The sequence below is a fragment of the Crotalus tigris genome, unplaced genomic scaffold (assembly GCF_016545835.1).
Source record: "Crotalus tigris isolate CLP2741 ecotype Arizona unplaced genomic scaffold, ASM1654583v1 scf7180000019205.210441, whole genome shotgun sequence".
Lineage (NCBI taxonomy): Eukaryota > Metazoa > Chordata > Lepidosauria > Squamata > Viperidae > Crotalus > Crotalus tigris.
The window spans coordinates 46,296-59,311 of NW_024097433.1; the positions used below are offsets into that span (position 1 = coordinate 46,296).

The 13,016-nt window shown below is 42.7% G+C and overlaps 1 protein-coding gene across 1 annotated transcript; it reads left to right on the forward strand.

Annotated features, from left to right (window-relative positions):
* Positions 1-3,760: 3,760 nt before the first annotated feature.
* Positions 3,761-12,665, forward strand: LOC120316030 (cholinesterase-like). The gene is made up of 4 exons (XM_039361159.1): positions 3,761-3,925; positions 7,682-9,146; positions 10,371-10,534; positions 11,861-12,665. Coding segments are annotated over exons 2-4 (1,620 nt in total). The 5' UTR covers positions 3,761-3,925; positions 7,682-7,692; the 3' UTR covers positions 11,863-12,665.
* Positions 12,666-13,016: the final 351 nt, after the last annotated feature.

Here is a 13,016-nt window from a genome sequence, read left to right on the forward strand (position 1 = left end):
GAAATGACTACATGAATGAATTGCTGGAAGAATGGATGAGCAGGATAGGTTAAAATCTTCCTTTTAACAAAATGATAGAATGGTATAAAAAGTTAAGGAAGAGAATAAATAACTGGATAAAGTAACTGCCAGGAGAAGAAACATGAATATATCATGAGTGAGAGAAGGAAGAAATGGATGATGAAGTACAAAATCAGATTGTCACAATTTATTCACAAGTGATATTGCCATCTCTATTTTGATTAGAATAATGATTCTGCCAATCCTTCTATAGTAGTGGCAGGAGACTTTGCTATCTACATAGGGAATTCCCTAAACTAAATTGCCTATGACTTTTTAAATTAAAAAATAGTCTATATCCCTCACAATAAAAGTTTTCTTTTGAAGAAGAGTTACATTACTTAGATTGTACCCTCACGAAGGTTTATGCCTTATACCAGGGGTCCCCAATCTGTGGGCGGCCACCCGCTACCAGTGCATGGCCTATTTGCAACTGGGCTGCATGAATGGCTGGCTGATGCAACCCCATTGATGCAAGTGTCGCAGGTGCTCGGGGCCCCGCTTGCGTGAGTGTCACGGGCACTTTTGGCCTCACTCGCGCGAGTGTCACAGGTACTTGGGCTTCACTCATGTAAGTAATGGATGCTTCTGCGTGCGCACCTGCCCACGCCTGCCCCTCCCACAAAACCATCCCCTCTTTCCCCCCTCCCCCCTCCAGGCCGCCAACCCGGGAAGGTTGGGGAACTCCGCCTTATACTAAAATTTGTTAATCTGCAAAGATTCCTTCTGATTTTTGCCTACCTAAAACGGACCTCCGGAAGTGGTATCCATGCACTTCCGGTGGTCCGTTCTAGGCCTGGGAGGCCTCCGAGGCCTAGACTGGACTTCCAGAATCCATCCAGTTCTCCGAATTCAGGTAAATTTAGCTACCGGTTCTCCTGAACCGGTGCAAACCGGCTGAATCCCACCACTGCGTCCCAGGAATGTTTCACGGGGCCTGACACTTCTGACAAGCAGTTAATGGGAAAGGCTGAATTCATTTAACAATCGTATGATTCATTTAACAAATGCAGTGATTAACTTAACATCCATGACAAAAAAGCTCATTAAAATCGGACGCGACTCACTTAACAATTGCTCAGCAATGGAAATTTTGACCCCAGTTGTGGTTGTAAGTTGAGGACTACCTATATTGTGAAGGTAGTTCTGGTTTGAAAACAACACTTTTTTGTTTCAGCTAGAAGATATGGACGTGGGGTATATTTGCATTAGGCTGGGCATAGGCAGAGGATGATATCATCTATCTCTACATTCAGGAAGCACATTCTGCTTTTCCTTTTATACTAGTGAGTCTGTAATCAGAAAGTGCACATCTGCCCAATGCCTCTTCATTTCCTTGTATCCTTCCAAACCATTCTTGCTTCCACCCTGTGGGATCCATTTCTTCAACCGCTGCTTTTTGCTCTTTAAACTCTCTCTTTTCCAGAATCCTGCCAGTTTTGTTCAACCAGTTTTGTTCCTTGGTCTTCCTCTCAAAGCATTCTCTGCTCTTTTATATATTTGCTTTGCAATTTGATCCTCATTCATGTGACCACAGCATGACACGTTTTAAGTGTTAAAACTTTGCTAAGCAGTGCAAGAATAAACCCTGTTGCATCAATCACATTTCTAATTTATGTTTTTATGTAACAAAAAGGTTTTTTTTAAACATAATTAAACACAACTTAGAATTCCATAGAAGCCAAAATGCACATTGGTGAATGATCAGAGAATGTTTACAGAAGGAATTGAAGGTTAGTAAATAGACTTGAACTTTTGGACAGAGCAGAATTTGATTAGGGCAGGTTGATTGTGAAAGTAGGACAAAATTTCATTCTTTATAGAAAAAAATGCAGAATTACAACTACTGTAGGTTGTAAGAAAATCAGAGTCAGATCTTTGAATTTGCTGGTTCTAAAACTCTCATAGACACCATCACCTTTAGGGTGATTAAGATGTACAGGTAATCCTTGACTTACAACCATTTGTTCAGTGACCATTCAGAATTACTGTCAACTTCTGAAATGAATGTGGCTGAAGCCATCTTTGTCATTCTCAGTTGTCACACAGGTTGGGAGGAGGGGGGGGAGGGAAGAAACCAAAAGTATTGTTAGACTAAACATGGAGTGATCCCAGGGGAACCAAGGTCATTCTCACAGGAGCTGGAAAGTGGAGAGAAGAAGTGTTATGGAACCCGTCAATTGCCCTCATTGGGTAGCGTGATCAATAGCATAGTAGGGGGAGGGAAGTGTTACATTTAATTACATTGAATCCCCTAAGAGGAATTTTAGAGTTGGTTTCACTTTTCACCATGCCGATATTATGTATCCAATAAACATGTTCTTTGAGGAAACTTCAAGCCTCAGAATCTGATTTGTTTGGGTCCATTAGTTGGAACCCCAACAGTTACAACAGCACTGGAAAAAGTGACTTATGACCATTTTTCCACTTACAACCGTTGTAGCATCCCCATGGTCATGTGATCAAAATTCGGACGCTTGGCAACTGGTTCATATTAATGACGGCTGCTGTGTCCAGGGATCATGGGATCACCTTTGGTGACCTTCTGACAAGCAAAGGCAATAGGGGAGCCGTGTTCACCTAACAACCGTGTTGCTAACTTAATAACTGAAGTGATTCACTTAACAACTGTGACAAGAAAGGTTGTAGAAGGGGGCATGTCCAGCTAGCCATAACAACACTGGACTCAGCATGAGAAACAAGGTTTTTGTAACCAGAGCTGATAAGAAATTGGCGGGCTGGAGAATGGGAGAGCGAGCTGGGCTTCAAGCTAATTGGGGAATGTGATTTATGACAGTTAATTGGAGGAGGGAATTGTGCTTTGATACTATGTGCTCAAAGGAGGGGAATTTAGTTTTTTGCTTCGATTATACCATTTCGGACAAATGGCTGTCCAGTCTCTTCTTAAAAACTTCTAGTGTTGGAGCATTCACTGCTTCTGGAGGCAGGTAGTTCCACTGGTTAATTGTTCTAACTGTCAGGAAGTTTCTCCTTAGTTCTAGGTTGCTTCTCTCTTTGGTTAGTTTCCACCCATTGCTTCTTGTCCTGCCTTCAGGTGTTTTGGAGAATAGCTTGACTCCTTCTTCTTTGTGGTAGCCCCTGAGATACTGGAACACTGCTATCATGTCCCCCTTTGTCCCTCTCTTTATTAGACTAGACATACCCAATTCCAGCAACCATTCTTTAGCCTTCAGTCCCCTAATCATCTTTGTTGTTCTTCTCTGCACTCTTTCTAGAGTCTCAACATCTTTTCTACATTGTGGTGACCAAAACTGGATGCAGTATTCCAAGTGTGGCCTTACCAAGGCATTGTAAAGTGGTATTAATACCACTTGGTATTAGATTCTTTAAGGTAAACAATGCCTCAAAGTTCTTTGAAGAATTTCATCTGTCAGAACCATGACATCTCACTTAACAACTTTCTTATTTAGTGACAGAAACTTTGGGTTCCACTGTGGTCATAAATCAAGCCCTACCTAGGACCTCCTACTTGGATTGTCTTTCAAAGATGATGTAGAAAACATCCACTTCTATTTTTGTGGGGATTGGGTGCCCTGATTTGTTTGTACTGGGCTGCTTTCCATCCAACATCTGGTCTTGGTGATTTACTAACTTTGGGAATCAGCAGCCTGGCTTGTTAGGGGAGCGGCTTGCTCTGATACACACCACACACATGCAGCTTGAAGGGGAGGAGAGCAAGCAAAAGAGAAGGAAGGGGGAGAAGAGGAGGCAACAGGTTCTTTCCCTGACACACACTCTGGCAAGAGAGCACCAAGGAGCAAAGGCGAGGACAGTCTTAGTTTCCTGGACGTACAGACCATCATCAGCAAATATCCAGTCCCAGCTAGTGCCGATGAGAAAGCAGGTAGGATACGACAAAAATGAGCATGTTCTAATTACTCACAGGTTGGGATTGAAGTTAGGAAAGCAGTTTGGGAAATGAAGGCAGAGAAAGAAAGGTGGTGTTATTCTTCTATATTTGTGTTTGGCTCACCTTTTCATTAGGCAGGTAGGCTATCTCCTCAGACAGCAAGGATTTGGGCAGGTGTGAGGCAGCAAGGGCAACCATCTGGCTAATTGCTTCTGGTGAACCACGTGATCTCTAAATGGTTATGCTGTCAAATGAATCTTGCTACATGTAGCAAAAAAGAACACCTGGTAAGAAGACCACTTACCTGGAACATTTCCTTGTTTGGATAGTGAAGAACAGAAAGACACATAATCTCTTTGAGCTTATGGGTGCAAATTAATGGGCAATATTAGTGCATGAAGAGCCAGCAGAATACAGGTAGCCCTCAGCTTACGACCACAATTTCCATGGCTTAAGCAGACAGTTGCTTACTGAGTTCTGCTCCATTTTATGACATTTCTGCCACAGCTGTTAAGTGAATCACTACAGTTGTTCACTTAGGAACACAGTTGTTAAGTGAATCCGGCTTCCCCATTGACTTTGTTTGTCAGAAGGTCACACAAGGTGATTCCGTGACCCTGGGACACTGCAACCATCATAAATATATGCCAGTGGCCAAGTGGCTGAATTCTGATCATGTGACCATGGAGATGCTGCAATGGTTGTAAGTGTGAATAATCATCATAAGTTACTTTTCAGTGCTGTTGTAAGTGCAAACGATCACTAAATGAATGGTTGAAAGTCAAGGACTACCTGTATCCCCTTTATATTGATTTCCCCTGGCATTACTGAAATATCTGGATCTTCCAGAAAGCTTGCATTATGTTTACACAGTAGGATGGAATAGGACAGGGGTAGGCAACCTTGGCTCTTTTATGACTCGTGGACTTCAGCTCCCAGAATTCTTGAGCCAGCATGGCTCAGCTTGGAAACCTCTCCCATTCCCCTCAGCATGGCTGGCTCAGGAATTCTGGGAATTGAAGTCCACCAGTCATAAAAGAGCCAAGGTTGCCTACCCCTGGAATAGGAGGAGAGAAAAGAAACCTCTAGCAAGTTCTGTGAAAGAAATTTTCATCTGGCCTTGAACTTGCCCATGATCAGATACAAGATGGGAAAGACTTGTATAGAGGTAAATGATAACAAGGGACGAAGAAATGATCCAGCGATCTATAATCACAGCAGGAATCTCCTTTTATTTATGTTATTTATTAATTTTTTATGCCACCCATCTCCCTTACAAAGTGACCCTGGGCAGTGTAATTTTATTGGGACAGACATTTACCCTTGACAGAAGCAAAGTATGGGTTTTGAAATGCTACCAGAGCAGGATAGATTGAGAAAAAGTGGAAGCAGGAATTAATAAGAGGAAGGACCTAGATCATTAAGCAATCAGTCATATTTATTTGCCAAGAGTTGGACACAATAGAATGGATAACATCATCGCCATCACTTTATTTGTCAGAGTTTATACAGTATTTGCCACCGAGACTAATTGACTTGATTGAATGTTGGCAGGTTGAAAATGTCAAGTGGAAAATTGGCCTTCTTGTGTCCTTGATAAGCTAATCTTTACACTGCCATCGTCAAAGAACCTTTTGTTTTCTTCATTCCCCAACTCTTGCTGATATTTGAGTTTTTTTGAACTTGAGCCATGATCCTCTCTCTCTCCCCCCATTCTCTCACTCTGGTTGCAAGTTCACAATATCTCAGAATTTTATTGATTGATTTGCTTGATTTATATAGCCCCTCATTTCACTTTATGTGACTCTAGGCATCTTACAATCGTATAAATAAAAAGACAAAATACATCATGGAAACACAAAATAAAAACACATTGCACCTGGACATCATCTAATCTCCCATTCATACAACCAGAAAATGCCCAGGACTCCAGGCTTGAGCATAATGTTTACAAGGTATCACAAAAGGCCAACAGGGATGGGGTCCATCTAATCTCTGGGGGATGGTGTTCAATAGGATGGATACCATTGTGGTTCCAGCCCAAGACTGGGTCCTTGACCAGGCAGTTGAAGCCCAATTGAACACACCAAGGTGGAGACTGAAAAAACACAACTTTGGTAATGAAATGTCTGCAAGAAAACCACCAAGCTCAGAGAGCACCAAGCATCTCACAACACAACTTCATTCTGCTCAAAAGGAAGACATAGTAATAGCAATAGCACTTAGACTTATTTACCACCTCATGTTTACAGAGCTTATCACCCCCAACAATCTGGGTCCTCATTTTACGAACCTCAGAAGGATGGAAGGCTGAGTCAATCTTGAGTCAGTCAGGATCGAACTCCTGGCAGTGGGCAGTCAGCCCACAATACTGCATTCTAATCAATGCACCACAATGGGGAGACATCTTTAAAAACTCATGTAACATCATTATTTACAGCCAAATCTTTTATACCCCTAAATCACAAAGCCCATAAACCCAGATGTCACCTTCTTGTGTGTTGTCCCCCTTTCCCTTTTATGGCTAAGACTCCTATTGCACTTATTTATTTATTAAATATGTTTGCTGCCCATGTCTCTGTGTACACCAGTGTTTCTCAACCTTGACAATTTTAAGGCATGTGGACTTCAACTCCCAGAATTCCACAGCCAGCAATGCTGGCTGTGGAATTCTGGAGGTTGAAGTCCACATGCCTTAAAATTGTCAAGGTTGAGAAACACTGGTGTACACACACACATATATATAGCTGCAAGTGTACGTAGGTTAGCCACAATTTTTCATAATATAACTGTCATTCTGGAAGTTCTTATGGTCTACTTTAGTAATACTTTAGCAATATTTGCAAGCCTGTGGGTTTACTTCCTCCTGCATGTCTTGTTCTAAAGTACACCAAGCAAGCCAGACTCTGACCTTGTTTAAGCTTTTGAGCTCAATATTCTGCTTTGCCAGATTATTTTGCAGATACAACTCTGTTCCTTTAGCATGTATTCAGCAAAGCTTCTTGATTAATAATATACATCCATGGTTGTGAATTGTTCTTAATTTACCTTTAGCAACAATGTAGAAAAGGCTCTCTTTCTATCTCTGCCAGTTGACTCTCCCTAGTTAGGAGTAACCAAATCAGGCCTTTCCTGCTAGATCAGATAGGCCAGAGAAACCATTTGGGAGAGATGGTCTCATAAGTAACTCAGTCTTAAGTAACCTCCTCACAACCAGTGCTCTGAATTGCCCCCAGAAGCACACAAGGAGCACACAAGAATTCCTGAGCTTGCAAACCAGTGGCATGGCACCAGTAATTGCATGCACCAGTTGAAGCTTCCAAATACTTTTTCCAGAACAGTCCCATGTTAAAGCATGTTGCAGTGGTCCAATCTGAAAATCAAAAGAGCACGAGTGATTGTGAGCAGGTCCAGGAATGGGTACATTTGACACACAGCCCCAAGTTATGCAAAGGTCCTTCTAGCAATGGCTATTGTCTGCTCTTCTCTGTCCAGGGTGACCTCCAGATTGTGCACTGGGTCAAAGCCACCCCATCCAGAAACAAAGATAGAAGGTCTCTGGAACCAAGAAACCCCAAAACTCCAGTGCACCTCAGTCTGGCTTGGGTTGAGCTGAATTGAATCAAAACCAAATTAAGCTTTCCAAACTATATATTAAAATGAATTGATGTATTCATATATTTAAACTTGGTTGCATTATACAGGAGGAGTTATATACAGTCAACTGTTTTGTGTTTCTGACTCTTTCAGATATAGCTACAATGCTTTGTTTCTTCTGGTCACATCTGGGCTTTTTCTTCTTCTTCTCATTGGTTTGCAAATGTGCTTCCAATAATGACACTCCGGTAGTGACCAGCAGTGGCCCCATTAAAGGCAAAACCGTCTCAACCAGAGCTGGTTCCGTGACTGCCTATCTGGGAATTCCCTACGCGGAACCTCCAGTCAAGAAACTCCGTTTCCAAAAGCCCATCCCACGTCAGCCATGGAGTGAAGTATTGGAGGCCACCAGTTTCGGCAACTCTTGTCCCCAGACCTATGTTCCTGGCCTTCCTGATAAAGACATATGGATTGCCAACACACCTCTTTCAGAGGACTGTCTCTTTCTTAACATCTGGGCACCCCACCCTCGAACGTCAACACCAGTGCCTGTCCTTGTCTGGATTCAAGGCATGGGCTTTATCACTGGCACAGCCTCACTAGATATCTATAATGGAGCAACCTTGTCTGCGACAGAGAAGGTCATAGTGGCTTCCATGAATTACCGCTTGGGGGCGCTAGGCTTTTTGTCCTTGCCACCCTATGCTCCAGGAAACGTAGGCTTGTGGGACCAACATTTGGCCCTGAAGTGGCTGAAGGAGAATATAGCAGTCTTCGGGGGTGATCCAGCTCAGTTGACTCTGGTTGGGCAAAGTGCAGGAGCAGCTTTGGTGGGTTGTCATCTCCTTTCTCCTCTGAGCCAGCCCCTTTTCGCTCGTGCGGTACTTCAGAGTGGCGTTCCCAATGCCATTTGGCCCTGGAAGACCCCCCAGGAGGCCCGCACAGATGCAATAATGCTCAGCAAAGAAGTGGGGTGCGCCAGAGATAATGACAGTGCTGTGGTGAGCTGCCTACAGGAGATAGGCATTGAACAGAAGAACTTCACTTCTCTGACCCTGATCAACTCATTGACCACTGATGGTGATTTCCTCCCAGGCGAAGTCCCAAATCTGCTGGACACTGCAATTCTTCAGGGAAAACCAGTTCTTACTGGGGTCACTGATGATGAAGGGTCTGCTTTTGTATTGCTTATGTATTCAAGCACAAAAACAAATGGAGGAATATTAACATGGGAGCAGCTTCTCCAAGGTGTGACAATAACTATGCGAAGAGGGACTAACAAAGAGGTTGCGCACACTGTTGCCCAGAAATTCAGTGAAGCTAACCATGGTCAATACCGTTTGGCATTTTCTCAGTATATGCGAGATTATTTCATGGTGTGTCCCTTGGTTGAACTTGCTGAGAAGATCAGAAAAGCTAGGAAGCCCGTGTATGTTTACTCCTTCAGTCACCACCCTTCTGGCTCTGGATGGCCTGAGTGGGTAGGGACGCCCCACGGAGCAGAGATACCTTATGTCTTTGGAACCATGGCGTCAGCAACAAACCGATCCATCACAAAGGCCGAGGAAGCATTGAGCCGTCAGACGATGAGATACTGGGCACAGTTTGCCAGAGGCGGGTAAGGAATTGAGCCCTCCAGCCTATAAAACAGTCCTTGCCTGTCCATTCATAAATGAGATTCTTGATTTTGGGCAGAGGAGCTGATTAACCTGAATGGTATGGGGGGTGGGTGGGATGGGGGAATTCATCTCTTACCATTTTTCCTGTTTCCATGCAATTGCAGAGAGTAATTCAGGTGTGGAGGCCTCATTCAGTAACATAAGGTTAGGGCAGGGGTAGACAACCTTGGCTCTTTTATGACTCGTGGACTTCAACTTCCAGAATTCCTGAGCCAGCATGGCTCAGCTTGGAAACCTCTCCTTTCCCCCTCAGCATGGCTGGCTCAGGAATTCTGGGAGTTGAAGTCCACGAGTCATAAAAGAGCCAAGGTTGCCTACCCCTGGGTTAGGGAAATGTTTTCTCAACAGTTGTCTGTTGCTGATATTTTCTATGGAGTGCCATTAATATTTTTCCCACTCTAGTGTTCCAGGCAGCACTCAGCAGCTGAGTCTTGCAACTATTATATTTCCCATAACTATTGCATTGTGAAAAGTTGAAATGGCAGCCACTTATTCCTGTGAGTCTGAAATCAGCAGTAAGCAACCAGAAGAACACGGGACTCCAGCAATGGGACACAGCACTCACTGCTTGATCAGGCAATGCACCGAGTGGTTCTTTTTGACCATCTCATTTGGGAATCGTTATTTTTCTTTCCCAATGGCCTGTCATGGGCAAACCTTATATACCAGGGGTTTCAAACTCGCCACATCATGTCACGCGACATATTGTGACTTTTCCTCCATTGCCAGAGCTGGGGTGTGTGTGTATGTGGTTTTGGTATGATGCATCCAACCCACAGGCTACCAGTTTGACACCCCTGCCTTGTACTAATGTTTGGAGGAATGATAACTAAAACTGGGAGTAAAAGCTGTGGTGAACAAGGCAGCTATGGTGCTCATACCTGATGATGGTTGGCAATAAAAGTACCAACTGTGTGAGCACCATCTTGCAATGAGAAGAAAGAAAGAAAGAAAGAAAGAAAGAAAGAAAGAAAGGGAAGAAAAGAAAAGAAAAGAAAAGAAGGAGGGAGGGAGGGAGGGCGGGAGGGAGGGAGGGAGGAAAGGAAGGCCCTTGACTTTTGAATCTAGTTATTTGATATCAATGGACTCCGGTGCCTATAATTCTTATAAACAAGGAGGAGATTATTTGTAATCCTACTATAATTTCTCAATTGCCTTTGTAGGACTCCGACAAGGCCAGAGACAGATGAGGTACAATGGCCCCTCTTTGACACCACAGAGCAGAACTTTTTTCACATCAGCACAGCAGCACCCCAACTCAAACAGCTGTCACCTGTCCCACTCTGTGATTTCCTGGCTACACTTCCTGCAAATGCCGTGCCATCATGTGAGTTGAGCTCTTTGGGGAAGTAAATCCTCTCACTCTAGAGCAGCATGGCAATGAGAAGGAGGAGGAGCATCCGGTTTGTGAGGATGCTGTAGGAAAAATGGCTAGAATATTATGGGTGAAGGAAACTGCCTAGTAACCAATATGGTGTAGCACTGTAGTGGATGAGTGCCGCTTTGAGACTGGGGAAGACCATGTTCAAGTCCGACATACTTGCTGAGGTCTCAGTTCCACCTATTTCACAAGATGGTGATTTTGAAGGTGAAATGACGGGAGATGCACTGTAGCTCCCAAAGGAGAGGTGAGGTAGAAGGATACAGGTGGCCCTCGACTTACGACCACAACGGGGTCAGAAGTTCTGTTTCTAAGCAAGAAGGTTGTTAATTGAATTGTGCTCGATTTTATGATCTTTTTTTTGCCACAGTTAAGAGAAATGCTGCAGTTATTCAGTGAATTGTGTGGTTTTTAAGGGAATCCAGCTTCCCCCATTGACTTTGCTTGTCGGAGGCCTTGCAGATTGCGGATGGTGATCACGGGACCCTGGATGCTGCAACTGTTGTAAATACTATGGGGCCAGTGACCAAGTCCCAAATTTTGTTCACGGGGTCGTGGGGATGTTGTGATGGTAATAAGCGTGAGAACCTGCTGTACACCACTTTTTTCAGTGCTGTTATAACTTTGAATAGTCTCTAAAGTAGGAGTGGAAAATGATGGCCCTTTTATGACTTGTGGACTTTCTGAGGGAATTCTGGGAGTTGAAGTTCACAAGTCATAAAGGGGCCATCGTTCCCCACCTTTGCTCTAAAGCAGTTTTTCTCAACCTTGACAATTTTAAGGCATGTGGACTTCAACTCCCAGAACTCCACAGCCAGCAATGCTAGCTGTGGAACTCTGGGAGTTGAAGTCCACATGCCTTAAAATTGTCAAGGTTGAGAAACATTGCTCTAAAGGAATGATTGTAAGTTGAGGACTACCTGTGATTATTGATTACTAGGAATAGCTATGACTAATGACGACTGCTTCATGAATATAGATTGCCACCAAATCTGGTGCATGGATGGCTACTTACCTCATCCATATTTTTTACTTTTTATCTCATGTAAGAGATGAAAATACTTTTGTATGAGTCAAATAGCACCTGGGAGCAGCTGGCAATAATGTAAAGATTAACCAGTCCTGTTAGCAAGTTTCTATGGATGTTTTTCAATTAAAAACAAGCAATTTGGTCAGTGAACGAAGCTACTCTATTATATGAAGTATTATTTGGGCCTGTGACTTTTTAAGTTAGTGTCTTACGCTTACCCCTTGCTTTTTTTCCATTGGCAGAGAAATCTCCAGAAGACCTCGATCATGAATTGGGAAGTTGAACCAGGAATATGGAATATGACATGTGAAACCAAGAATACAAATTAAATCAAGATATGAGCATTATTTAGCTGTTATATGAGAAGAACTAAAATCCTATGAAGGGGATGGGGAATGATTGGCTGAGCTTTAGTTCAACAAAAATCACTGAGTGAACCCAGTTTGCAACAGTGGCATATGTATCTCAGCCTATGGCAACTCCACTTCTTGCTCTGTCCCTTTAAGTAGTGTAATAGAATTGGAATAGACCAGGGGTCTTCAAACAGCATGCCTGGCTGAGGAATTCTGGGAGTTGAAGTCCACAAGTCATAAAAGGGCCAAGTTTGAAGACCCCTGGAATAGACTAAGTATATTTAGCTATAGGTGCAACTACATTTATCTGATTTTTAGAGGTATAATCATTGGGCTTTGGGCATCTTAAGGAATAACCCATATATCATTTCTTCATATGGAAGGAAACCCTAGTAGTTAGTCCGGATTCCAATTTCCTGGAAAAAAAACCCTATGTTATATATAGATATAGTCTCTTTAGAAAGAGGCCAATTAAAAATGGGAGGTGGTATGGGGAGTGTGAATACATATAAGTATGGCTGGATTGTGCATTTGGGTCAGCTTCACATCTAATGCAGACATTTAATAGCTCTAAAACTGTGGGCCACTAGTATGAATGGCATTGCACCCATCTTCTGCTAGAGGTCAGCTGGGCAATCCCATTTTTTCCATTACATCTTTTTTTTTTTTAAAAAAAAAAGTTTTATAAATTTTACAAAAAATAGAAGACAATACAAAAACAAAAAACAACATATACAAATAAAAAACAAACATTACCCAACAAGACCCCCCTTCCCCCACCCATACCCAACCCCCCCTTCCCCCCCCAGAGCTTCCCAGAGCAGAATATAGGCTTAATTAAAAAAGAATTGAAAAAAATTATATTTATAGAAAAAAAGAAAATATAAAATAGAATATATATATATATATGTAGAATTAAAAATTATGAAAAAGCTATATAATATTTTTTTATATCCAATTTGAATTGTATAAATTTTATCCATTTATCCCAAACAGCAAGAAATTTCTCTTGCGTTTGTCCCTTTAAGAAAGCCGAAATCTTTGC